General features: G+C 41.1%; 1 protein-coding gene across 1 annotated transcript in view; it reads left to right on the top strand.

Moving 5' to 3' along the window:
• Positions 1 to 16,060, top strand: part of traf4a (tnf receptor-associated factor 4a) — a 37,135-nt gene extending 21,075 nt beyond the window's left edge. The window contains exons 2-7 of the mRNA XM_056374620.1: positions 6,336 to 6,387; positions 9,582 to 9,686; positions 9,920 to 10,081; positions 11,089 to 11,250; positions 12,066 to 12,221; positions 13,209 to 16,060. Coding sequence (XP_056230595.1) covers positions 6,336 to 6,387; positions 9,582 to 9,686; positions 9,920 to 10,081; positions 11,089 to 11,250; positions 12,066 to 12,221; positions 13,209 to 13,841 — 1,270 coding nt within the window. The 3' untranslated portion in view covers positions 13,842 to 16,060. The remainder of the gene's footprint in view (positions 1 to 6,335; positions 6,388 to 9,581; positions 9,687 to 9,919; positions 10,082 to 11,088; positions 11,251 to 12,065; positions 12,222 to 13,208) is intronic.
• The last annotated feature ends 11,271 nt before the right edge of the window (positions 16,061 to 27,331 follow it).

Below are 27,331 nucleotides of genomic sequence, written 5' to 3'. Positions count from 1 at the left end.
GTGTGGTGAAATATGGTCAGTAATTAATGACGAAATTTATACTTCGCAACGTAAGGATGGAGCAGATTGGAACATGATGAAGCACACAGACAACGACCTCCATAAAATCTATTAAATTACAAGAGGATGGCGAGTTATACTACTCCCGCTCTTTTCAGTCTTTCCTCCTAAGGATTTAAGTATCCACCACTTAACTGGATGAAAGGCTTTGCTAGGTGCTGGAAGGACAATAAGCAAGAAGCAATACAAAAACAAGTTTCTTACTTTGTCTTGAGAGCTGGTTGAATTTACTGGAGAAGTAGCAGAGGTTTTTGCGAATAGACCCATGATCATAATAGAACAACTTCCTTTATTCGATTACAACTCTGCAGATTCTTGTCATTATTGATTAATCTGCCAAATGTTTTTTTTTTCTGTAAGAGGTTAGAATTGAGAAATATGCCCATTATGATTTCAAGAGATTATGTTCAGTTTAGGGCTCCATCTGAAATTAATTTTCATAAACGATTAATTTGCTGATTATCCTCTACATCAATCAATTAATCATTTGGCCGATGTAGCAAATTGTTATCAGATGTCCAATCAACAATCCAGAACCCAAAAATATTGAATCTACTATAAGGTTGAGTTATTTTTCACATATGAAATGGCTTAAGCAATTAATCAATGATCATAAGTTTCTGATTAAGTTCCTGAGTAAACTGATCATTTCAGCTTGTGTCATCACACTTTGTAGTAGTTGCCTGTGATGTTGAGATTTTGGTGATTTTAGTGTCCGATACCAACAGGTCAAGCTGAGTGTCAAACAAACTCTTCTGAACTCGTTTAGTCTGATTAAGTGTGTTGCTTTAGTGTGTATAGTGCTGTAGTGTGTGAAGTATTTGGCTTGGCTTATTCTTGGACTTTAGCATTACCGTCTCATTATAGGTATAACAGAGGAGACTGTCACCACAAACGTCAGAGAGCTTATACGCAATATAATCTCTAACAAACCACAGGTATGGACAGCTTATCTTGTAGGTATTAAATCCCACACAAGGAGCTGTCACAGCATCTCTCTGTGTGAATGTCCCACACAGAAAGCCTGTGAAGGAGCACTCGATCCACCTGTGGGCTGGTGTGTCATCACACTCTGTGAAAGTAAGACCTGCTCCTCCCTTTTCAGACAAATGAGAGGGCTGCAGAAAAGCTGGTCTGAAAGCCACATCAGCCGTGGGCGAAGGGAGCTCTGCGCTCACGGTGTATCAGGTTCCACAGGTAGAAACACCACCCAGCTTCAGCCCCATCACTCCACCTCATTTATGGGATATCTTTAGTCAGCAGTGACTGCTCACATGAGGGGCGTTAATCCAGCCAGTCATAAGAGCCTCTGCAGGCCAAACACCTTCTGCTGCTCTATTATCCCGCTCGTGCGGGAAAGTTGTTTTTAGGATGGTTTGTCAGTTGGATGAAAAGCTGCTTAATTGGATGAAATAAGTAGCACCATGTATATGAACCATTAGCAAAGGTTTTTATGCAGTGAGATGGGCAGAGAGATGTCGAGATACAAACCAAAATATGCTTGATTGTTTTGTTTTTTTTCCCCCCTATTGTCCCAAAATGCAGTGCACAACAGAAATGCCTCCAATTCTGTTGTGCACTGCTGCCTGTAAGTAGCTATTTTCATTTGGAAGAAATTAAGACAAATTGTGGGTTGTGGTCAGAGAGCTCCAGAGACGGCTTGGAGAACATGAAAATAAACTATTAAATCTTTGGAAAAACATTTAACTTTCTCTTTGTGAAGTTTCCGTAATTAAAGTGTAGTAGCTGTCCAATGTCACGCATAATATATAATTTTAATGTTGGAACAAAACAGCTAAATACACATCTATACTCACTGCCAGTTTGTTTAGAAGTAGCTATACTTGTACATTCAGTATACTAGGATTATTAGGACACAGTCTGGTTTCAAAATCTGATAACATATGGCAACATAGTACAAGTTACATTCAGGTGGACTTAACTAATCAGCATTTCCTCAAATTTAAACATCATTCAATTTATTCAGTTGGGAAACTGAAGCATGTCCCATGCATGTGGCTGGCAGCCATTGCAGCTGTGAGCTTAGTGTAACACAAAGACTGGAGGGAAACAGCCAGCCAGAAATCAGCAAAAATCCTTGTGAATGCAAGTGAACACTTTTCTAAATATCAAGGACACATTAGCAAATGTTTTGCTTTGTCCAAGCAGCGGTCCAAAACTCAAGAATATTATTTGTAAATACTATTTACTATAATGTAAAGTAAGGAAAAGCAGCCGATTTGAGAAGCTAGAACTGCAAGTGTTGGTGGTTTTGTTTGAAAAATGACTTAAACAATAAACATTCTGATGATTGACTAATCGATCAGCTAATTGTTGCAGATGAACCCAAATTAAATGTGGAATAAATTGGGTATCACAGACTGATGATACATGGAAAAATATCAGTCACACACTATAATGTCTGTATTCATTGCTGTTCAAAATAGTAGGCTGAGAAGAAGGAAGTCATGACTGCACACAGTCTTAAACACATAAACCCCAAACCAGATGGATTTGGGGGATTATAGGAACTCTATCTGAGATAAAACAGAATTCCTGTTTTCTCTCTACTTCCTGAGAGGAGACAGAGGGAGTTTGGTTTCAGCTGTGAGACAGAAAGCCTGCACAGAGGGCACTGGAGGAATTGAAGGGTTTGTTTGTGTATATAAAAGTTTATCCTGGTTATAACTTGAAAAGACAAAAGGGTTTAGCATGAGGATGAACATAAAAGCTGGTAGTGAGCTCCAGCCGGAGACGAGCGGGGAGTTCACTCAAGGCTCCTGTTTCTATCAGAGTCAATGAGAAAACACCTGGTGGGACAAAGGTCAGTTTAGAGTGTTAATGTGCCACAGACGTGTACTCTCCAAAGCCCTAGTGCTTTTGATTTAGTTTGTTTAGTGTGTCTCAACTGTCTTGCTCGCTACCTTTGCAAACATAGGGAGGTTTGTTTAGGAGTCTCCCTGTTAGGTTTCAAGGTTACTCAGTGGTCCTGGTTTGTGAGGAGGCAGCCTGTCACCAACATGTCCTCACTGTGTGGCCTGCAGCCCGGTCGCTGTCGCTTGAAAAACACCCCTCCGCTCTGCACCGGTGAGATTAAACCTGAGGGATTTGTACTTCTCACCGTCTGCCTGTCAGGAGCCGTGCGCAGAGTGACGAAGCATGTTGTGACGGCTGTCCTCGTGGTATCAGCTGGATGAATGGATGGCTGTTTAATCTGCGCCTGAAAAGAAGATTTTAGGACAGGGAGGAGATGGGGCAATTAGAGGGCAGAGGGATTTATGGTCCACGGCAATGATGGGTTTTCGCCCCTTTGCAGGTGAAATGTACCCACTAGGCATTTCACCTGCTGAGGGGCGAAAGTGTTTTCTACAAGCGAACACAATGCAATAATGTTTATACCCCAGTCTGGCAGTGCATTTGAGGTGATTTAAACATGATCATCTCTGCAGCAGAGCAGCTGCAGAGCCTCCTCTGCTCTCACGGTACGAGAAGGCAATGAAATTTTAATGAGGTGATTGTATTATACAGTATGCTGTCCAGTCTTAAACTGCTCCCCTGTGACATCCCAACAGTGAAACACTTTATTTACCAACCTGTCACCCTGGATGATCATTGACTAGGCTGTGAACTGTGGCCAGGAATCTGTGGTAAACAAATATTTGTGAGAAACTTGTTTTAGAGGAGGCTGACTGTTTGTGAGGTGCAAGTTCCCGCTTGCAGAGTTGTACACAAAGGAGTTTTCCTTTTGGGCTTCTAGTAACAGTTATGTTTATCCTTTACCAACTGTACTAGGGCCGCACCTAACCTACTGATAATCTATCAATCATTTCATCAAGTGACAACACTCTACAGCCATGCCAGCAGCTCACTGAGGGTATACTTAAAGCTAGATGCTAACATTAGCATGCATTCTCACAATTATAACAGCTTAGTTTAACATGTTAGCATACTAATATTTGCTGCTTTTTTCTGACATTTTAACAAACAACCGATTAATTTGAAAAAACAAAAAAATTGATTGATCAATCATTTATATTTGTGATATTCAGTTATTTTGTGACATGCTCGCTTGTCTCTTCTTAAAGCGCTTCACTAGTCAGAGTTGAAATTGTTAGTCGGTGAAGATGGACAGAATTGGACTAGATCTGTGTTGTATCGGCCCTACCTTTGTCTGCTAATGTGCTGTCACAAAGCGGCAGCGAGTTCGGGCTCACGAGAGGCCAAGAGAGCGGAGCGGTATTATCAGCAGTGGGGCCGAGCACATGACTGTGTGGCTGCAGGAGCTTCTCTGCGACCACAGAATGAATTATCCTGACAGTCTGTGACTAGGCTCTTTTCGCCTGTCTGCCTCTCTGTGCGTCAGATACGGGGGCCCGAGCTGGACGGGGGCCTCTGGCTGTCCCCTGTCCTGAGCTGAGAGCCTGTCATTTCCCATCTCTCACTGTTGCAGGCAGTGTGCTGTATACTTTTCCCTCCACAGCGTGAGATGATTCCTCTGTGATGGCGATGAGCACTGTAAATGATTTCACACTGCACATGAGATGCTGACTGGGCTCTCCGAGCCTCTAATCGATTGACCCTCTTTTACAGCCCGTTGTGGCTTGTTAATTGGTATCCAGCTCCCTGCTGACACAGTGACCCTAATGGAGGAGAATTACTGCTGTCTCGTCATGCATTAACCCCCCCACACCCCCTTCATCAACCCCTCCTCCCTCTCAGGCCTAACCTCTGCTCCCATCCCCCCTTCAGCATACTCCATGGTTTCTCAGCAGCTGGGTAGACGGAGAGAAGTGCACATGCACTGCCGCCCTGTCACATGTCCCCGTGCCTCTGGGAGCTGCGGTCAGGTGACACGGCAGCCAACCAAATGAAAGCACCAAGAGGCAAACACTTCTGTTCGTATACTGTCGTCCCTTAATTAGTGTAAACATAATTTAGACATGGTCTTGGTCCTCTTTGCACGGGAGGTCAGATCAAGCTTCAGGGCTGGTGACTTTTAAACACGTTTCTGTGCATCTTTGTTGTCTATAGTTTCTATCCATCTACATCTTATTATCTATCTGCCTATCTATGGGTTTTAGACTCTTTGTCGGACAAAACAAGGCATTTATAATCTGTCTTTTATTTTATTAAAGGGGCCGAAAAACTCATTTGCTGTCAAACTAGACTTTTTTTACAATCACATAAAACAGAAAAGTAGCAAGAGCAGGATGGCTCACTGATATCTCAAGAGATATGGCACCAATTGCCTTTTCAGTTTTTTTTTTTTGTTTGTTTTTTTTAAGTAACCTTTGTGTGTCTGGATGTTGTTGCCGTGCAGCCGTAAGCATAGATTCTGTGTAGCACCTCACCCCTCGTGGCTGCTGCCTCCATTATTTACAAGTGTGAATATTTTATGATGACATCAGGCTAGGGACTTTGGGAGAGAGGGCTGCCCTAATGAGCCATGGCACTCGCTCATTTGGCCCTAAAACAGGCCACTGAGGGCTCCTCTGTGGCGCCACAAAAACTGCACGGGGGCCTGTAGTAAAACAAGAGTTCAGGTTTTATTTTGGGTTAAACTGCTGCAGGGGAGAAGTAAGGAAAAGAACAAAAACTTGTCTCGCTACTGCACTAGCAGATCAGCAAATCGTCTGTTTCTCCCGAGGAAGAGCCTCGAGCATGAAGGCCAGGTTTACACTGCTTTATTCCCAGGAAAACAGAAGCCTGTTGAAACTAGCACACTGTTATCTAGACTGTGAAACAATGGCAAAAAAAAAATTCAACACTCTAAGCTGTGAGAGAAGCGGTAAAAGTAGCTGTGAAGTGGAGTCTACAATCATACCTTAATGTATTATAGATAAACAGATCAGGCGCCAACTTGTAGTTTTTTTTTTCGCTGTACTAATAAAAGTCTGTGCAGACGTGTCCTCTAAGGGGGAGAAGATGAAAGAGCTAATGTCATTAAAGCCAGTGGCTCAAAGATCTAACTTTAATGTGTTTGCACGTCATACAGTGTGATGAGTCAGAGAACTTCTCCGATTAAGAGCGTGTTTGAAGAGACAGAATAAAACTAAGGGCAGAGCAGCACTGCTCCCAGAGCCTTTTAGGTCTGGTTGTTCCCAGTCAGGGTCAGAGTTAGTAATCTCACTGAGCGCTGAATGTGATTTAAAAAAGGTCTGATTGTCTTTGTAGACATGTTCTGATATTTATATATATATACTTATATCTGGCAGTCAACTTTTTTTCTGAGTCATTCCAATAATAACCAACTTTTTTCTGCTGCTTTGTTGCAGTGAGGGCGTCTTCAAGTGTCCAGAGGATCAGCTGCCGTTGGACTATGCCAAGGTGAGATAACACACTCAGCACACTTTTGATGGAATATATAACTTACATAAACTGAATTATGTTCCTCCAAACATTGTTATTCAGGACTTTCCTTAACAATAAAACAACAGAGTAAGAAATAATAAATAATAAGAGGTCGACATCCATGCTCCATGAAGCACAGCTGTGTAACGTGCTCACAGCGGCAATGCTAACATGCTGATGTTTACCAGGTATAATGTTCACCATCTGCACTCTCTTAGTTTAGCAAAGTAGAGCAGAGGCTGATGGGCATCAGTTTTTCAGGTATTTATCATGAATGAGAGTATCGGAAAAATTCAAATGTTGACCTTGTTATGGCGCTAAATTAAAAGCCAGAGACAGAAAAAGTCAGGGATCACCAAAGTCAGTAGGGTCATCTTCTGGAGACATTGAAAGTTTGTTTCATTACAGTCCAACCAGTAAATGTTGGGATATTTCAGTCTGGACTAAAGTGGTGGACACAATGATATTGCCATCCCTACAGCAGAGACAGCTAAAAATATAGAATAATTACAATACCAGAACGATTCAAAAGTAGAACCCAAAATAAAGCTGTCAAACAATGAGGAACATATAAAAATTAAATCAAAACAGCTTAAAACATTTCTCAAATTTAAGAAAAGGCTTTTCTTAAAAGATGTTAGGCTTCTGCAAAATGTAAATAAACTCGTGTTCACTGGTCCAACTTGGAAAAAATGCAAATCAGAGAGGAGAGTAGCTCAGAGAGCTACAGAAATATAATCCTGCAACATTAGATCTGAGATGCAAATTGTCAGACTTCAAGAGAGAAACCATTTTAGGACGGTGACTTTGACTTTAAAATGTTAAAATAAAAACTGAACATTTGTGCCGCTGGATCTCGGGATAACAAAGGATAAATAGTCCTCATCTTACCCCAAAGTCAGAAGTTGCATTTCATTTCATTACAGTGGGAGAGCAGCCTGAGTCAGTCAGTTTCATTGGATAGAAATATGGAGGACAGTTTATTAAAGCCGTTACATTTTTCTCTGCCAAATTAGTCTCTCCCTGTCCAGAGAAAGAAAACTATAGCCACATTTCACCTGAACTCTTCTTCCCCTTGTTTTTTAAAGGCAGTTAATCAAATTGCGCTCGGGGTGGAGAGGGGGGATAATGACTAACTGTATTCAGAGTCAGAGGGTGTCTCTCACTCGTGTTATCCCTCTGAACTATGCATGAGAGACTTTAAAACCTATCAGCAGACAGTAAATGATTGTCTCTTTTTGTGTGCAGCTTTTGGCAGTGGTTGAAAGTAGGCCGCTGCATGTAATTCTCCCATGCAGTTCGTTAGCGTTAGCCTGAATCGGCCACTGAGCCCTTCACCCAGAGCTGCAGCAGGATCAGCGGGGCGGCGGCGCAGTTCTGCATGCTGCGCTGCGAGCGATAAAGGCGCCTGTAATAGCAGGGTCTCTCCACGGGAAGGATGTGCACATGGCGCACCTGTCAGACGTTGTTATTTACCAAGGCCCTCACAGGATCCCAGTCGCCTGCAAATTACCCTCGCTGGTGGTCTTCTGTCAGGGTTATTGTGATGCTCGCTGCGCACTGTCCTTCAAAAAAACAAAAAAAACAAAACATGCACAAGTACAACCTTGCTCCGACAGAACAAGAGTGTTGCCATCATTAAAGGATTGTCTTACTGCCGCTGCGGTAGTAGCAGTAATAGTAGTGTGGGACTAACAAAGGCTAAGGCAGACAGAATAAACCCCTAAGTTAGAGCTACAAACAGCTTAACCCCCCTGATCTGGCTGCAACTAAGTTATTAAAAGGTCATTATTGCCGTCTCCCTGCAGATTCCAAGACTGGAACAATGAGAGAGTGTTTCAGTTTGCTTTAGAGGATTTTCTTCCCTCTGTTTCTCCTCTAAGAATGTGATTATGGCAGCGAGATACCTTCTGGTCCCACTGTCTAAGTGGCATGCAGCAGAAGTCAAGCATGTGTTTCAGTGTTAGATATATCTGTGCTCTACTAAAGAGCATTAGAGCATAATTAACAAGTATACTTTTCTGCCCTTATGTACACTGGCAGAGGCATCTATCTCCTGACACAGCAGCTACAAACAAATGAGAGGTGGAAGTGTTTAATTGTAGGTGATTGTCCAAATGAACTTTTCATTTGATGGTGACAGTTGCCATGCTTGGCTGCAGAGGCACGTGAGCACAGGCGAGCTGGTACTGAGCTGTTGTTTGTTTGTTTAGAGGGCTGTTGTGACATTTTGAGGAAGTGGCTTTTCTTGTTTGACCAGTGCTCTGCTCGTGTGACAGCGATGGGGGATGGAGACGGCGAGCATAGCTGTAAATCCTCAGGACAGCGGACTGCAGGGGAGGATTTGGGGTGTTTGGGGAGGAAACTGACTCATCCCCATCGCTCAGAGACCGCGGAAAAATAAATCTTTTTCCTCTGCTGTCTCTCTTTTTCTCTCTGTCTTTCTCAAAGGTCCCATAAACCCATAAAGTAACGCATTGTCACTGCAGTCACTGCGTTGACTCACTGCTGCAGTTTTATAACACAATCTCACAACAGTTTGACTTCCCAGCGTTTGGATGAAAGTTTCTTCCTGCAGCTCAAAATTCTGTTTTATATGATGTGATGCAGAAATCATCATGTTCCTGTCATTGTAAAAATATTCTAAAGGAAGAGTTCAACATTTTTGGAAAAGATGCTTATTTGTTTTTTTTCCAAGATGCAACAACGGATACCAATCTGTACTCATTAGGTGCATAGCTGGAGGGATGGAGGATGTGTTTAGCCAAGCCTGGCGTAAAGGCGGGAAAACAGCTCAGAAGTTTAAAAAATGCCCCGACCCCGTCTGTTGGACCAAATTCGGTGTCACCGTCATATGAAGACCATGTAGCTTTATATGCGTGTGTCAACTTCTTTAAAGGCAAAGGAGAAAGCCATGTTTTCAGCATGATGAATTTGCTTGTTTCAGCTAATCCAGTGGGTCTTTAAATGGTTTACTTAGCGCAAAGGAGAAGAAGAAATTCTTTTTTTGGAGATGTGTGTTTTTAATCAGACAGCAAACAATCCAATGCACTTGCCAGACCCAAGTTATACACACCTTTGCTGTATAATAGTGGTATATTACAGTCTTCCAGCACGACCTGGTCAGCTCCTCTAACACCTTGTGATCCCATCCTGCTTTTCCTCCTCAGATCTACCCAGATCCAGAGCTGGAGCAGCAGATCCTGGCTCTGCCCATCCGCTGCATCCACAGTGAGGAGGGCTGCCGCTGGACCGGCCAGATGAAGCAACTGCAGGTGAGAAGATTCGATATGCTCTCTAAGCTTTCCCCTCATCTGCTTCCCCTCCATGTTTTTTCTTTTTGTCCTTTTTCCTTCTGCTGCCTTATCAAACACTCTGATCTGCAGCCCCCTCCCTCCCTCCCCCCCCTCCCTTCCCCCTCTTGTTGTTTTCTGCCTGGCCAACATGTGGCTGTGTGTTTGCTTGAGTCTGATGACACATCGCCTCTCTGTCGTTGTGTCTGCCTCAGGGCCACTTCTCCACCTGCGCCTTCAATGTGATACCCTGCCCCAATCGCTGCTCCGTCAAGCTGACGCGCCGCGACTTGCCCGACCACCTGCAGCACGACTGCCCCAAGCGCAAGGTCAAGTGCGAGTTTTGTGGTAGCGAGTTCACCGGTGAAGCCTATGAGGTAAACACCCACTCCAGACCTGTTTTTCTATTTCCCTTTGTTGTTTTTTCCTGTTAGAACTCAGCGGGAGATTGATGTAAACAACCCGGAGTGAAGGCACATCATTTCCATGCCTAAATGAAAGCTGTCTTTGTGAAAAGCAGCAGGAAAGACCAATGCACACGTGTGTCGGTCTATTTTGAAATAACACGTGTGTTGGCAGAGGGAAAGAAGCTTTGACTGGGTCTTTTTATACTCGGTGTGTTTTCCTCAGAGTCTCCTCACGAACACCTCAGTCATTTCTACCAACCTGCCCCTCCTCTGTTTACTCTGGCCCTCCTGGTCTCCCCTCTGCACACAGTTACTGGGGCATTAATCCACCTTTTGGCTTTCACATTGGAATTACACATTCAAAACCAAAATGATACCTGTGTAAACCTGCAACTAACGATTATTCTCATTCATTGATTAATCTGAAGATTATTTTTCCAATTTTATTTAGTCAATAAAAAAGTAGTAAGAAAAATGCTAATTTCAATTTTAAATTGTCACAGTCATTTCAACAACAATAAATAGAATGAGTATTGCCACATAGGGCATTTTTTGACACTTTCAGCATTTTCTTAGAAAAGAATGTGGATCTTGATGTAAAAAATGTTGTCCTGAATGAGTTTGTGAAGATTGGTGCAAATGTGTGGGATTGTTTGGCCTTGGTTTAGATATGCACTCCACTGGGTGCCATTCAAGTGTATTATTATTTTGTTCTCACTTTATATTTGCAAATGTGTTCTTTCTTACTGTATGTACTCATGTTTCTCAAAGACGGGTCAAAACCCGACCTGCAGCCTCACTGCTCTCACAAACATTGTATATACTTTGTTATTAAAATGCAGTTTTGAGCTATGAAACCTGAAGTATATAAACTGCATTTGGGTAATCGGTAACACCTACTGTATCTACAGTGTTTGCTTGACGCTTGACTTTATGACCCTGCTCTAAATTGTGATCACCTCTCTTTTCTGTCCCAGAACCACCAAGGTGTGTGTCCTCAGGAGAGTGTTTACTGTGAGAACAAGTGTGGGGCGAGGATGATGCGTCGTCTGCTGTCCCAACACAGCATGGCCGAGTGTCCCAAACGCACACAACCCTGCAAGTACTGCGGCAAGGAGTTTGTGTTTGACACAATCCAGGTCAGTTTCACACAAAATTGACCAAATGCACGACAACTTTTGTTTTTGACATGTTGTTTGTGTTCGGCACCATTCGTGGCGTCTCTGTCTTGTGGTAGCTCGATGTTAGTGTGAGCTGCTGTTTTGCCATCTGGGCTTTTTATGTGAGAGCACCTGCCTCTGCACACATCTGGCCAGAGGCTGAGAAGTTAGTGTCTCTCTCTCCTCTCACAAATTTCGGATGAGATGTAGATGTAATAACTTGGTCGTTGGCTACCAGCCCCATTTTCATTATTGATTAATCTGATTATTTTCTCGATTAATCGCTTCATCAAACATCAATAAAATCGATAAAATTGTCCATCACAATTCCCCAGATCCCAAGGTGACCTCTTCAGATTGCCTTTTTTTTTCAGCCAGTAATCAAAGATATTCAGTTTACTGTAAAAAAAAAAAAAAAAAAAAAAAAATCCTTTAACTGGAGAAGCAAGAACTGAAACATGATCAGGTGCTGATTCATTTTCTGTCCATCTTGGGTGTGTTTTATTACACTGACTTCCTGTTCTTCACGTGTTATTGTCAGCATGGGGCAAATATTTTCTCTGGCTTCGGGCTACATGATTATTTGTTTCCTATTTTTTCCTGGTCTATTTTTTTCCACTCTTTTTAATACCACATGTATTTTTTTTTTTTTTTACTTTCAAGGATATTTTTAGCAGTGCAAACATGAATTTGCAGCCCCACTGTGTAGTGTGTGTGTGTGTTCTTATCACTCATGCTATCGGTTAAGCAGTGTACATATTTACATATTCACATTGTCCCTGACTCCTCTACAGAACCACCAGTACCACTGCCCTCGGTTTCCTGTCCAGTGCCCAAACCAGTGCGGTACACCCAACATCGCCCGGGAGGACCTGGCCAACCATGTGAAGGACAACTGTGGCAGTGCGCTCGTTCTCTGTCCCTTCAAAGACGCCGGCTGCAAGCACAGAGTAAGACTGACCTGCATCATTTAACCTTAGAAGATTATTTCTGCCTCTGGAGGAACTTTACTGTTCACGATGCTGTTGATATATGCTAATCAACTGCCAGGCCTGTTTGTCTTTGTTGTTTACATGCATTCTTCTCCTTTATATTTCCTTCATATCCTCGCTCACTGCGTCCAGAGTAATGATTTTCCTTTCTTTTCAAACATACAGTGTTGTGCCTGTAGGGTCTATTTTAATGAGAGCAATACTTCTGTATTCGGACTGCACATTTCTGTCTATTTTTGAAACTGACATCAATTTGTGAAAATGTGGACACGCTCGAGGAGGAGCGGCACATCATTCTCTTTGTTTTCGGCTCGGCGCTCTGTTATGAATCACAAAGCATCTGGAAGCTTTATGTACAACATTTACAGATGGTGAAAACATGTCTCTTGAACAGCAGCGTGGCCATTAAATACAATAATCCAAGTGTCCACATCATCATGTTCAGTGTATGGCAGACTCATAAACACAAGTTGATCTGTGGATGCAATATTCAGCTCTGCGCTGTCGTCAAGAGATGTAAACAAATACAAGTACATTATTTGAAAATGATATTTCTATTTTTTCTCACACGATTTGGCACCAACGTCACACCACTTCCTGTCAAAGTCGTACTTCAGGCAAATCAAAAGATACAGACATCACATCATACACACACTGAAAACACACAAAGCAGCATCACTTTCCATGATGTAGATTTGCCAAAATGTAAGAATATAGTCACAGAGATAAAAAAAAAAATACTCAAGTGTAGGTAGGTTAAAGTTCAATATTCAGACTTTCAGCCACAGTCCTCCTCAGTAACTTTTCATCAACTTTCACTATATGATTTGTGCAGGGGAGGATGAAACTGATGATGCTCAGGTGTTTTGCAGAATCCGTACGTTTGGAAAAGTTTTACTGTGCAGCAGCTTCTCCATACTTAATCTCTCTGCTGTCTCTCTGCAGTGCCCCAAACTGGCCATCGGCCGCCACCTGGAAGACACCACTAAGTCTCACCTGACTATGATGTGTAACCTGGTGGGTCGCCAGCGGCAGGAGATCCTGGAGCTGCGGAGGGAGATGGAGGAGCTGTCCGTCAGTCACGACGGCGTCCTCATCTGGAAACTCAATGACTACTCGCGCAAACTCCAGGAGGCCAAACTCCGAAGCAACCACGAGTTCTTCAGCCCGCCCTTTTACACTCACCGCTACGGCTACAAGCTGCAGGTGTCGGCGTTCCTGAACGGTAACGGCAGCGGCGAGGGCTCCCACCTCTCCGTCTACATCCGCGTGCTGCCCGGAGAGTACGACAACCTGCTGGAGTGGCCCTTCTCCTACAAGGTGACTTTCTCCATCCTGGACCAGAGTGACCCGTCGCTTTCCAAACCCCAGCACATCACCGAGACCTTCAACCCCGACCCCAACTGGAAGAACTTCCAGAAGCCCTGCAGCAGCCGCAACTCGCTGGACGAGAGCACCCTTGGCTTTGGCTACCCCAAGTTCATCTCGCACGAGGAGATCAAGAAGAGGAACTACATCCGAGACAACTGCATCTTCATCAAGGCTTCTATAGAGATTCCCCAGAAGATAATGGCTTAAGATCCGAGCTTTGTTTTCTTTTTATGAAGGAGAAAGATAGGTTAAAGACTGAAGTGACACTTAACCTTGAAAACTTCTACACACTTACCCTTTAGATACTTTCTGCCCTTATAGCCTCTCCACCACAGAGCTTGACGCAAGTCTGTTTGGCTGTGTGAGCTGAATCGGAGGACTTGATCTATCACAGAGGAGAAAGTGTTTGGTCTGCAGAACCATCACTCTCTGTTTCTTTCTATTACTTTTTTTTTTTTTTTTTTTTTTGTTAAATCTGTTTGCTGACCTTTTATCACAGTCTACAACACAAAGCCTTGGAAATCAAACAGTGCCTAGAGAGTTTATCTTAAGTTATATTTTTGTTGTTATTGCCGCAGTACAGATGCTAAAGATTATGGAAACGATATAAAATAAGGGTGAAGGGCCTCACTAAGCCTCTGCACTTAGAGTAGAGAGAAAGTTAAAGGCTGGTTAGAGACGTCCTGTTTTATCTGGAGTGAGGGAGCTCTGCAGACTCATGCTCAAGCCCAACTGCCTTTTGTTTACATGCCCGTACAGTATACTCCCACTGATCCCTTAACAAACACAGAGCCCTTGGTAAGAGACTACTCATGAGTCGATGTTTTCAGGTGATTTTTGGTTTAAAGGAACATTTTCACATTTGAACTGAGAAATTCGTCACCACTTTCATATCTGTGTGTTAAATATGAAGCTACACCCAACAGTCATTTAGCTTAGCTTAGCATATTTTAGCTTAGCAAGACATAAAAACAGAGGGATACAGCTAGCTTTGCTCTTTGCTTGTTCAACAAACAAGATTTAACATGTAAGCTAATGAACTTTAGAGATGCTGGTAGGCAGATTTTGTTACCTTACCTTAACAGAACCAGGCTAGCTGTTTCACCCTGTTCCCAGTCTTTACGCTAAGCTAAGCCCAATGACTGCAGGCTGAAGCTCCGTATTTGAAAGAGTAGTTTGATATTCGGGGGAATACGCCTATTTGCTTTCTTACCAAGAGTTAGATGAGAAGATCGATAACACTCTCGTGTCTGTGCGCTTCAGGAGTGTGGCGACGTACTAAACACAGACTTCATAGTGGCCCTTTGAGGCTTCGTATCTATTGTGGTGTCCGCCAGTAGGAGAGAAAAAAAAAAAGCACCTTTCGTTGGTCTTCGGATGAGCAGACAAAGAGGCCAGTTGTCACAGTACACGTGCATTTAATAGTGAAGGAAAAGCCATGTGGCCTTTTTATACAGTATGTCTTCGCATGAGGGTTTTAGGGGTGAGCAGGGCAACATAAACACATGCATGCTTCATGTGCTACCACCTGGACCACATTTTTGTACTGTAACCTGTATTCTTGAAATCCTCTCCCGTTGATGGCTATTTTGTCTCTTTTTTTGGACCATTTGAAAGTTGACAAATTGTCAAAGAGAAAAGTTTTTTTTGTTTGTTTGTTTTTATATACAGAAAATGTGAACACTGTTGGTAATGTAACCTATAAAGACAATGAACACTTGGCTGTGAAGTGTATTGTTTTACATAGCCCGGGCTATGGATGGTGCACGGAGGCTGTTGTTAATGACACCGTCTTTTCAATATATGTCGGTGTCTTGGGACGCACTGCACCTTGGCCGTTAGCACCGGTGGTATCACCGGTGTCCATCTTCAGCTCGGCATATAATGTGACGACGAGGATGTCGGTTGGAGGGAAGCAGCCCTGTGTGATATACCTGTCTCCATCACAGCACCATCAGAGGGATGGAGGACTTTGATGATACAATACACTCATGATGTATGTGAATACTAATGTAAAAATGCAGAAGCACATTCTGTCTTTTTATTACTATACATGGAAAAATTCCTGATTTCTTGTCATAATACCAGCTGATATTTTACAGTGATTTAAAGAAGTGAGAAGATAAAACTTTTTTTGTAAGATTCTGTATTTTTAAAAATACTTAGCTGTTTTATACAAACACTTTTCGTTGGAGAGTCGGGGTTGACTTTGGGAACTTTCAGACCCTTTCGTCTCTTGGACATTTGGATGATTTGTTTGTCCGTGTGGTTTGAGCCTCACATATTCTGTCTGTATTATTTCCTCTTAAAAGTATTTATTTTAAGGAGCTGTCGTGTGAGTTTTCACAGATGGCACAAATGTTTTAATATGTTGACTGATGAGTGCTTGTCAATTTCTTAATTGAAATAAAATACCATATATTATAGTTTTTTTTTACCTGTTGATATTTAGTACAGCAGGTCCTCCATACTCTCCATATCTGTAAACCAGGGCCTGTATTTATTCATCAAACTTTTGCCTTATTGGACCTCTTAAAAACATTATTACAGGTTATTCTGTGATATGTTAATATGTAAGATCATATATAATTGTAATTTTTTACAAAGGTTAATTTTATTTATGTGAAATGTACAAGTCTCTCAAAACTTTACATGAGAACAACAATCTAATACATTTATAATGTTTAAGTATTTAGTAAATGGTGATGAAATAATAGGAAATTGGCTGAAATGAAACAGTCTGCTGTTGGTAGACGAGCTACGTCACAGAAGTCATATTTAGTACTACACTTACAAGTGCAGACAATGAAGATAATATTTTTTTTAATCTTAGTAATGCATCTTTGTCAATAATATTTTGCATCCGTACATTTTTATAGTTCTTCCATTAGACTTTATTCTGAGCTTTGCGTTTTCAAAAAATAATTTGATCATGTTTTATGAGACTGAACAGTCTGAACAGGGTATTGAACACATCAAACCCATGTAGGTGCAGAATAGGTTTCTCACAAATAGAGCAATCATTGAGGCTGTATTATGCATTATTATAAATGATACTGAACTTCTTTTTGATATTTACTTACATGAGGTGTTGACATATTCTCTCTGATGCAATGCTTTCAAAAGCCAGCATGTTGGTTTGACAAGAACATTAGGCGCCAAACAGTTTTCATGGATATGACAAATCTGCAACTACAAACATCGGTTGTGTGTTCTGATAATGTTAAACGTAAACAAAGATCGCCAGTTAAACTGGAACACAGACTATATGCAAAGCAGCAGCCGTCACTGTTAAAACACCAACGCACGCCTACAGTCCCTGTGATGTATGATAAAACAGAGTAACTAAATAAGTAAATCTGGCACCATAATAGGCTACATACCAACCAGGCAGCATCGGTTAACTTACAGTAGGAGTCTGTGGTGTTTGTTCTGCCACTACCAGCTGTTACCTAAAACAAAGCACCTGTGAAAAGAGTGATTTTGTGTTCAGTTGTGTACAGATACAGAGCAGACAACTGTCTAAAACTCAGCGCTATAAGTTCCCACACAGTGTGTGACACTGAAGTGACAAGTGCCCCTGTTTTTACACCTGAATCTGATCTAGACAATTACAAAGCAGAGTCCAATGAGAGGGCACATGGTTCCGTTACCTTCATCTCAGGTGTAAGAAACTTAAGGTAAGGAGACAATTCAACCAATGTGCAGCATTAATGTCAATTACTGATTACCAAACACTAATCAAACGAAAAAAAATCTATGATGTATGACCATTCAATGTCAAGAAGAGTCCACATAAATAACTTTGTTTGTCTTTGGAGGAAACTCCACTTGAGATATTGACTTCTGGCTATGAACTGTTTTTACTTTCTTACTTTATCATTTTCGATTTTCTTCTTGAAAACTCAAAAATAACAACCAGGTACTTCATGACTGTAGCAACTTACACATTCTCCATTTCTCTTAAAATTAGTAGCAATTGCATGGGCTTTTCTTGGAAAAATATTCTCGTAATTTACAGCTAAATACCAGATAATTATTAGGAAATTTTGACTACAGTTTCCAGACAATTAGCTGGAAAATATGGGACCCGTAAAATAAAGTGTTACCAGTTATACTTTTCTTCTGGACACACTATCTGATGAATCCACAAGTAGCTAATTTGTTCTATTTCCACTTCATCACCGTCACTGAGATCCAGGTCAGAGGTGAAAGCAGCAGTTTCTGTCCCGTTTCTCTTAAAAGTCTCCACTGTTACTCTTCTCAAGATGCAGAGGAGTGAAGGAGCAGAGGAGTGGGGGGCAGAGGAAGTGAAGCAGACACCAGCCCTGCTTTGAAGCAATGCCAGGAGTTTGCATTAGCTTGCAGTTTGGATGATGTTCAGTGCAGCAGGATTTAGGGAAGAGGAAAATGGGCTTTTAATGTCAAAGTCACTGAGAGGTCCCTGAGACAGTCCTGTTTTCCACTTACTGTACAATAGCTGGCCAAAGTCTTCCTACAACGTATAATCTCAACTCTATCCCTGCACTTTTTTCCCTTTAAAATGAAAACAACATCTGTTTTATGGACACAGCGTGACTCCTCTTTGCTGGTGTGTAACATCTTGCTTTTTGAGGATATTGCCAATATCCTTGGAAAAAAAGTGCCTTTTGAGTGAACTTATTTTTCATTCAGGGTAGCTGTTTTTAGGTTTCCCTGCTATGAGGGGGATCATTCATCTCAGGGAGGGGTCCTTTGGTCAGGACAGTCATTTCTGTCTCTCTTCAGACCAATTCAGAAAGTTAATAGCTGAAGTTGAAGTGTATATGACTCAAAGAGCCATACTGACAGCCACTTTCCTGGCAGAGGGTGTACAACCAGCAGCCCTGTGCTGCTTCAGGGCGATGCAGAATGAAAATAGTAACAGCTAATTTCATGTTAGCAAGCTTCATGTTTCCCATGCAGAGCCGAGTCATGTGCAGCTCAGCGTACAGTACTGCCCTTTGGCTTTTCTCTCTTTCAAATGACCCTCCGCTCGCTTGGTAAATGATTTGCAGGTACAGTCACGTTCTCATACACACTGTGTACACGCATTAATGCCGTTCCTACTTGGTGAGGTCACCCAACCTTTGGTCAATGTATGCTGAAAGTCAGATGCTAGCTGGGTTAAAGGAGGAGGAGGAGGAGGAGGAGGAGGAGTTGGTGGTGGTAGTGGTGAAGGCGGGGAAGAGCCCAACCCATGAGCCCAACCCATAAAAAACAAAACACATCAAAGAGGAGCTGTGGTTTATGAAGCGGTGCCATGCTGTCGAGCCTCGTACTGAAGTTAAACAATTCTGCTTCACAGTGCAGGAACTGAAGCGGGCTGGTATACAGTGTGTGTCAGTTGGTGTCCTACAGCAGTAAAACACTCTCAGAGGAGGTAAACATCTGAACTGCGCGGCAGAAGTTTGCTCACGTGTCGGACGAATCACCTTGCAAGAAACTGACTGGTTGAGCACACAGGTAGTTTGACGGTTGTTTGACAAACAGAACATCCTATCTTCTCATCTACTAAGGAAGACATATGGTAATTATATGTTTCAAAGCTCACAAAAGGCTTGTAAGTCAACATTTGAGTAGAGACATTTCGCGAGTTCATTGGTTTATCGATAGGGAGAAATTCTTGCTGAGGCTTTAAATTAAATTCATTACATCCTTACTTTGTACATTCAGGACATTAATGAAATACTCACTGGCGTAGAAGAGAAGAAGTACAGGGAAATAAATTTTCATTTCAGGAAACGAAACTATAACTGTAAATACATTATAAATTAGCCAATACATATATGCTATATGTTTATGTTCAACAACAACAATCAGTAGTCTTAGTCTATATGTATTGTTACAATATGTGTCACTTTTTACTTAGTATATATGTAAAACTAGAATTACCGCCTTGCAGTTGTATGTCTCCACCACTCAGACTAGTTTCAGATTATATCCCTATTTAACCAAAATCATAAAATATTAACCATTTGTGTAAAATAATTGCTGTGTAAAAAGTAAACCTTGACCTTTGACCCCTTGAGCTATAGCTCGTTTGCTATGTGATTGTTGAAGGCATGATTTCCTTTCCAGCTTTAAAGTGAGAAAAGGGAGTTACCTAGGACTGGATGGCAACATGATATCATACTAAAAGGCTAAAGCTCACAAGCCTCAGGCAAAAAAAAAAATCAGCTTCAGCAGCTGGTGTGTGTAATATAAATTACAACAAAGAAACAGCATTGTTTTTGTGTCGCAATTCCGAATTAGTTAGTCCAAGAACTATGTAGGATGAACATGAACATGGAGTATGAAAATGAAAAATTGGAAATTAAAATTCTGTTATTTCACCCAAACATGACCTTGTTTCCGCTTGGTTTACATTTTATTATATATTGTATGTGCACTGTGTTCCCTTTTAACATCACAAGAAAAAAGGGTTTTAGGGATGAGGAGTAGTGGCGTCATGTCCTGTGACTGACCATCATGTACACCATGAGCCGGTCACACGTCATGCTTGCAATTTACTACAGTGTATGTGCATATTTTACTAGGCGTATAATTACCATAGTCATTAGGGACTAATGATATTGACAGATGAAGCGTTGTGTTTCGTTCTTCATGTTTATTGTCACTTATAACCACGGAGAGATGCAGGGTGCCTATGTCTGATGTCTTTTGTCATTGCTATTGTTCACTTATTTCCGCTGAGTTATTTCTTTCCAACCTTGTATTTATACATTTTATTCGGTAATAGGTACCCAGCTATTCAATTATCCAAAAACAAATCTTCTATTGCTCACAGCGAGCTCCACCCCGCCCGTCCCTCCAACCTCAAAGGCATTAGATGTGAGTCACTGATACACTGCCACTTATCTGTGACTAATTGTAACAACTGCAAAGGTGTAATTGAAAATAATTTTTGAGTACTGTGACATGAGCTGTGTACGTCACTGACAGGTATGCCATACGTAAATTATTAAAACAGAATCTGAGACACTCAACTGAGACCCTATCCACATATGAGTCATCTAATTTAATTAGAGGCCTGCTTGATACACAACTGTGCATCATCTTCTGCTGCATGTGGGGCTTTACGCCCAAGTTGAATTTATAACTTTTAAAACTCCAGATATTGAGATACTGACTTCTCTTATTTCTCCATAAAATCCCACTCGATGTTCCCAGGCACCTTGCTCTTGGATCACAGATTAGATGACAGATTTATAAGCCCCAACTGTTCATAATAAGGTTGTCTGACCACGCAGATCTCACTGATGACAACGAGGACCCAGCTGGATTTTGTGGTGCAGCAGCTGGACTGCACAGAACCCCAAAAAACCAGCAAAGCATAGCCGGATGACTTATTGTTTGGAAGGAAAGAAAAAGACTTCCTCTCCTATGTATTGATTTATGCATCCCCTCTGATGTACATCCATCCAGTGAGCGATTGATAGTTTTCATTTCTTTGTAAAGCCAGTCGAGAAAGACCAGAAGCGGTGACCCGGGTTAAAGGTCAGTCAGACGTACCGTGGCTACCTGCCAGCAGAACCATGCTGCCAGGCCTGGATCAATTACTAGCCTGGATTAATGGAATAAAACACACTAGCCTCGGGGGGAGGAACGAGGAGGCGTTGACAGACCATATGCACACCCACACACATCAATGAAATATCTGATGGGTCATAAAAACATGCTACAAATACTCTATGTTTGATACCTCCAAACAGGATTACAGGAGCAGAGTAAATCTAGCATCTAAAGTTAAATCCACACACATACTATGCAAGAAAATGCTGTTATTTAGACATACTTCCTGAAACCCGTTGTGATCTAGGAATTAAGAGATTGCCTGGTTTACCTGGTTAGATAAGATAATCAATATTTTTATAGGAACTATTACAAATTCTACTTGTATATGAAAAGTGTTGGTGGTTGTGGCGAAACCACTGATTCAGACTCTACAGTTTGCCTTGACTCTTCTGAGCTTTTTAGCACTTTTCAGCTCATTGTTTTAATTTTATGGCTGCAACTGCTTCATTTTGGTTCGCTGCCACTGCTCTTATCAGCAGACACATTCAGTGACTAGCTATAGTGTAGCATTTAGCAGCTAAAGAGCCAGATAGAGGAGTCCGAAAACAGAGCTAAAAGGTGAGTGAGTATTAGACTTAAAATCATCAGGAGGGAAAGAAAAACTCCAACCAACTCCAGATGAATGTTGTTACAGAGATATGAAATTATGGTCATTTCATGGGAAATTTGATAGAAAACTGGACAGTTAAAGACTGGAAAAATGAAGTTACGTCTGATGAATGTGGCTTTCTGCTGAGGCACACAGGTGATAAGTATCAACAGCATGAATCCATGAACCCAACCTGCCTTGTATCAACAGTTGATACTGGTGGTGGCAGTGTCATGGTGTGGGGAATGTTTTCTTGGCACATTTTGGGCCCCTTATTACAAGTCAATCATGGTTTGAATGTCACAGCCTCTCTGAGTATTGCTGCTGAGCATGTGCGTCCCTTTATGGTCTCTGTACCATCTTCTACCGGCTACTTCCAACATGATAATACACCATGTCACAAGGAAAAGGTCGTCTCAAACTGGTTTCATGAACGAGTTCAATTCAGGTCACCAGATTTAAATCCAATCACAAACCTTTGGGATGAGGTAGAACAGAATGTGCAGCTGACAAATCTGCAGAGATGATGGGATACATTCATGTCAACATGGAGCAGTCTCAAAGGAACGTTTCCAATAACTGAGGTGGTTTTGAAAGCAAAAGGAGGCCCTGATTGCTATGGTGTTCCTAATAAAGTGCACGCTGAGTGCATGTTCTCATGTTACAAGCATGCGTTTCATATTTTCCTGCTTGACCTTATGAAATTCATATTACATTTGAGTTAATCGCTGTTCTCACCTCACGAAACACCAACCTTTCTTTCCTTCAGACTCATCTTTGCTCAGCCTTGATATTTCGAGGGATTTTCAGAAGGCGCGAAATAAAAACAGCCAGTATTTGACACCTCTGTGAGGATCCTCCGACAGCTCTGATGCAAACATCCAGAGAGGTGTGAGAGTCTGTCGACCTCTGTTTGTATACTGTGGGAGAAAAAAGTGTGTTTTTGACATGTGGTTTCTTGATGACAGTTGATAAACAGTGCACAGCTCAGCGGGGAAGCTGTAATGGGACTTATTTCTAGAATTTGAGTCAATCTAAGTTAAACTCACTATTGAACCAAACTTTAAACTGCAAACAGACAGAGCTCCATCTCTTTATGGGTTAGTGTAGCTCCATGTGGCCGAACTGAAGACTTCAGATTCACACAAAAATTGTTGAAATGACTCGCAAGCATTGTTGAAGTTTACAATCACCTGTTTTAGGTATGATACCTTTTTAGATTGTGTTATATAATATTGAGCCAAATATGTTGCTAGATTACTGATTAATGTTGCTATGTGAATGGCCGAAATGAGCATTGTTTTTCAATGTATTTATATTTTTCATATTTATGTACTTTTGTCATACATTTTTCATTATCATATTTATTGTTATAGTAATAGTAATGACGGACCACAGCTTACTTCTGTTGTGGCTTAATCTGCATTTGTGTTGTTGGCTTTTGACCAATCTGGGCCACTGTACAAATAACTTGAAAATAGGTTCTAGGTCCCAACTACTGAGATCCATTAACCTGTACAAACCACTTTCTAATAAGGCAACATTTATAATTGAATTGCAGCTTTTAAGGCCTTTATAAATGGGGTTTTATCGGAGATCAACTGACACCAAACAGTATTTCTTTGAGAGGCTCCAAATGAGATCACTGTCACTGTAAAAATGATAATAAAAAAACAAAAAAGATTATCAATCCAATTTAGGTTTAGTTAAAGTGGTTTCCTTTTCACTCTGAATATGACTGAGATTGAAGATCAGCCTGGGTAGCAGGGGAATTTGCAAACTACAGCCAAAGGGACACACAGTACAGTCACAGTGACTTTCTTCTGCAGAGGTTGTGATGTGAGTGACCAGAAAGCCTCCAGAGGTTCACACGCTGCTGGGATGATTTGTCATCACGAATGCCGATAAATGTAAGCAACCTTTCAGGTTTACCGACTCGAACCGCAAACCCTCTGCACATACTGTACGCCTGACCATGAAAGTTAAACATCTACCGTTTTATCTTCAAAAGGTGCTTATTAAAATGCCAAACACTGGGAATGAGTTTTGTTCACAGAAATTCACAGAACAAAAATGGCTCACAAAGAATGAAAGAATCAAAAAGAGGTAATCCAAAGCAATGGGGTGATGCTGAATTTTTGGCAATGCAGTGAGTAAATGTTCAACCTCTGCCCTCCTTTTTGCCTCACAAATATAGATGTGTGCATGATGCATGATTGTGTCATACTTGCAAAAGTCTTTTTGTCTTGCTTTAATAATTTGTTTAATTATGAAATGTAGTCAGGCAGAAATACAGTTGGAAGTCAGGGATCAAAATATCAGGCTCATGAAATGATGCAAAACAGACTAATTCAGAATTAGTGCCATGTTTGTAGCAGCAGAGAAAGAATCAACTCCTCAGGCTACACTGTCTGCAAAAACTTCAAAATGCATTCCTCCATTATTTTTTTTCCTGCACAGATACGCATTTATTTTTTATGAAATGGTGTAACATTTAAATACTCATTTCATGAGTTTAGATCTCTGTTCCAGTCTATGCTTAGAGAGTTAGAGAGCAACCAGGATAAAACGATGGTCATTCAACAGCTCCAGCTCGGATGTGGTTTAGATAGCAGGCCTATGTCTCACAGGGTGAGGTCTCTATTTCCCCTTTTCTGACAGGAACTGCTTCTATTAGTCATGTGGCTTTTCCAACCACTGTCCTGCTGTTTGTATCAAGTATTTCATTACATATGCATCATTACATAAAAATGGCAAGATTTCCCCAGAAATTCAACCAAAATGCTCATGAACCAGAATTGGCTTAATCTCGGATTTAACCGTTGCCACCCCAGAATCCTCTCACTGCTAAACGCAGTGTTGTGTTTGTGCTTGTGGATTCAAATCTCTTTGGTCTGAAGTCCTGCAGATAATCTTAACTCCAGCCTTTAGCTCCTAAGTAATGGCTTTCTGTGGCTCCAACCATGCAACCCATAATCTGGCCGTATGGTAGAAGGCCACATGGCAGATACATGAGCGGAGAAAAAGACTTTAAGATATTCCAGCCCAGACTGAAATAGAAATTTAATGGTCTTTGGCCTATTTTTACCTCTCGTTTTCTGGATTTCAACTGCACATTTTTTTTGTAAGATAACTAGCAGGTATCAGCGAGCTAGAAGTGACATATAAAGTTATTTTTGAACATGATGAAACTCTTCTCTTATACATCCATTCATCATAAACCTCTTACCCCACAGATGAGGCATTAGTCTGATTATGCAAATTCAACTCATGTACAGTAAAGCCAATAACTCAGAGCTGCCTGTGGTGTGTTTGGATGAGTGCATGTGGTTGGTTTTCACTTCATGTTTACTTGTATATTTTGTTCTATGTATTGATTTACAATAAAAAACTGTGATGTTTGCTGAGAGAGCGAGACATGATGTGTCATGCAATATGACCCTGTTTACAGATGAAGAACTTGAGTCAGTTATTGTGATAATATATTGGCTTAACAGCAAAGAAAATGAGTTTTTCACATTTGTTGAAAAAAGTCCTTACTTTTATTCATTTACTTTAAAATAAATGCCAGACATTGCTCTCAAGTGTGACACACAAAGAGGCCTACACACATCCAGCTGTTTCTCCAACTTCCTGAATAGTCCAGCAGCATTAAGATTCATATTTTAAAAAGGAAGAATGCACTTTTGCACTAATTGATCATAACAATCAAGAAATATGAAGGAAAAAGCAACAGAACTTATTCATGTATATTAGATTGGCACTTAAATATATTTATATATATATATATATATATATATATATATATATATATGCTCAACTTTTGCCTTGTTTATTTGTACTTCTATTTATTAAAACAACACATTTAGATAAATATACAAGTGTTTTTGCATGTTTATGCCAAACTAAACCTGCTTGTGTTGTGTTTGTTTGTTTGTTTGTCTGTCTGTCGAAATTACATCAAATCAGGTAGGACAAACTTTTTAATGTGTTACAACTGCTACAAGAGCACTTGCATAGCACATAAATAACTTTACAGAAAATTAAAAGAAGATAAATAAAAGGGTACTAAACACAGACATAAATAGTAGCTTTAAAGTGTATTGAGCAAGGAGACAAATAACAATACAATACAAACTACATTATTATCATGAAATAATGAGTCACAAACTTCTCAACTTCTCAAATCAACCTTTTTTTAAACTGCATTATCACATAACAATATACATATCACATAATGCATAACATTAAGAGTCCTAGTTCATTTTTAAACAGCTCAGATGTGAATGGAAAGCAACGGTCACCTGGAACGTTTGTAAAACATTGTACATGATTTGTGCTTAAGTACCTGGAACCTGCAAATACGCTGGTGCTTTTAAAAACCATTGCCTTTTTATGTTTAATTATGGAAAATATATATTTATATATTTTGTTTTAAATGACTTGAATAGATCATTGTCTTACATTTGGACAGTCCTGGCACAAGGCAAATACTCAGATATGCTTCATCCTACCAAAGGTATAATTCAGTGTTGAGTAATGCCCTGTAGTAGCGATGTCACACTCCTGTCAAGCCCAGCTTAATCCTATTACAACCACTTTCATCATCACCAAGATATCTAGATTAAATTTCCTGTGTCAACAGCGATTATACTGCGAGGGGAATGGGATTCCTGATGCATCCAGATGGGCAGAGGCAACTGCAAGTGATCAGTAATAGTGTAAGTATAGATTATATAGTTCACCACTGGCTGGGGATGCTGCACAGGCTGCCCTTTCTGCAACAAATGCCGTTCAATTATCCATTTGAAGAAGTAAATCAAATCCATGAGATTCCTCAGCTGCATTTCAAAACTACAAAAATAACATTTTTTCATCCCTCTCACAGAGAAAAGAGGAAATCAGAAATACAGAGAAAAGAGAGAAAATCTTGACCAGATGGTACAGCTAAGATTATCCTCTGAACATGGTTTCCCAGTCTCTGTGAGCCCCCCTAATGGCAACACTGTTGTTTCAAAGAAGCGAGGGGGAGTAAACACATTCAGCTCTGTGTCATGCAGGTCTCTTCACTGGGGGTCTGCATGTTTAGTATCTGCTTGTGCGTTTGTTCCTGGGTGCAGATGTGTGTTTGCTGCAGCGCGGTCAGGGAAGGGTTATTCAAATAAGTGTGGTTTGTCTTTTGGCCCAGCTGCATTGAAACGCACAGCACCACCCACACTTGTCCCAAGCCGTATTCCCACATCTGTGCTGTGGCTCAAATATCACTGCCCCCCCCCCCCCCACCCCACCCCACCCCCCAAGCATATGCTATAGGCAGAGGACACAGCTTTGCGCAAGCCTCTGCTCTCAGATTGTCTCATGTCTTACTCATGTGGAGTCGCCACCCTCAACCTCCGAGATAACCTCATGTACACTTGTTTGCTTCAAAACATGCAGTAAAAGTCACACCCTCTTACTTAATCCTCTACAGCATGCAGTTTCATTTTAACATTGTTTTTAACAGAAACTATCA

The sequence above is a fragment of the Seriola aureovittata genome, chromosome 4 (assembly GCF_021018895.1).
Source record: "Seriola aureovittata isolate HTS-2021-v1 ecotype China chromosome 4, ASM2101889v1, whole genome shotgun sequence".
NCBI lineage: Eukaryota > Metazoa > Chordata > Actinopteri > Carangiformes > Carangidae > Seriola > Seriola aureovittata.
Note: the sequence above shows the minus strand (reverse complement) of the source record. Positions and strands in the feature narration are given on the sequence as shown.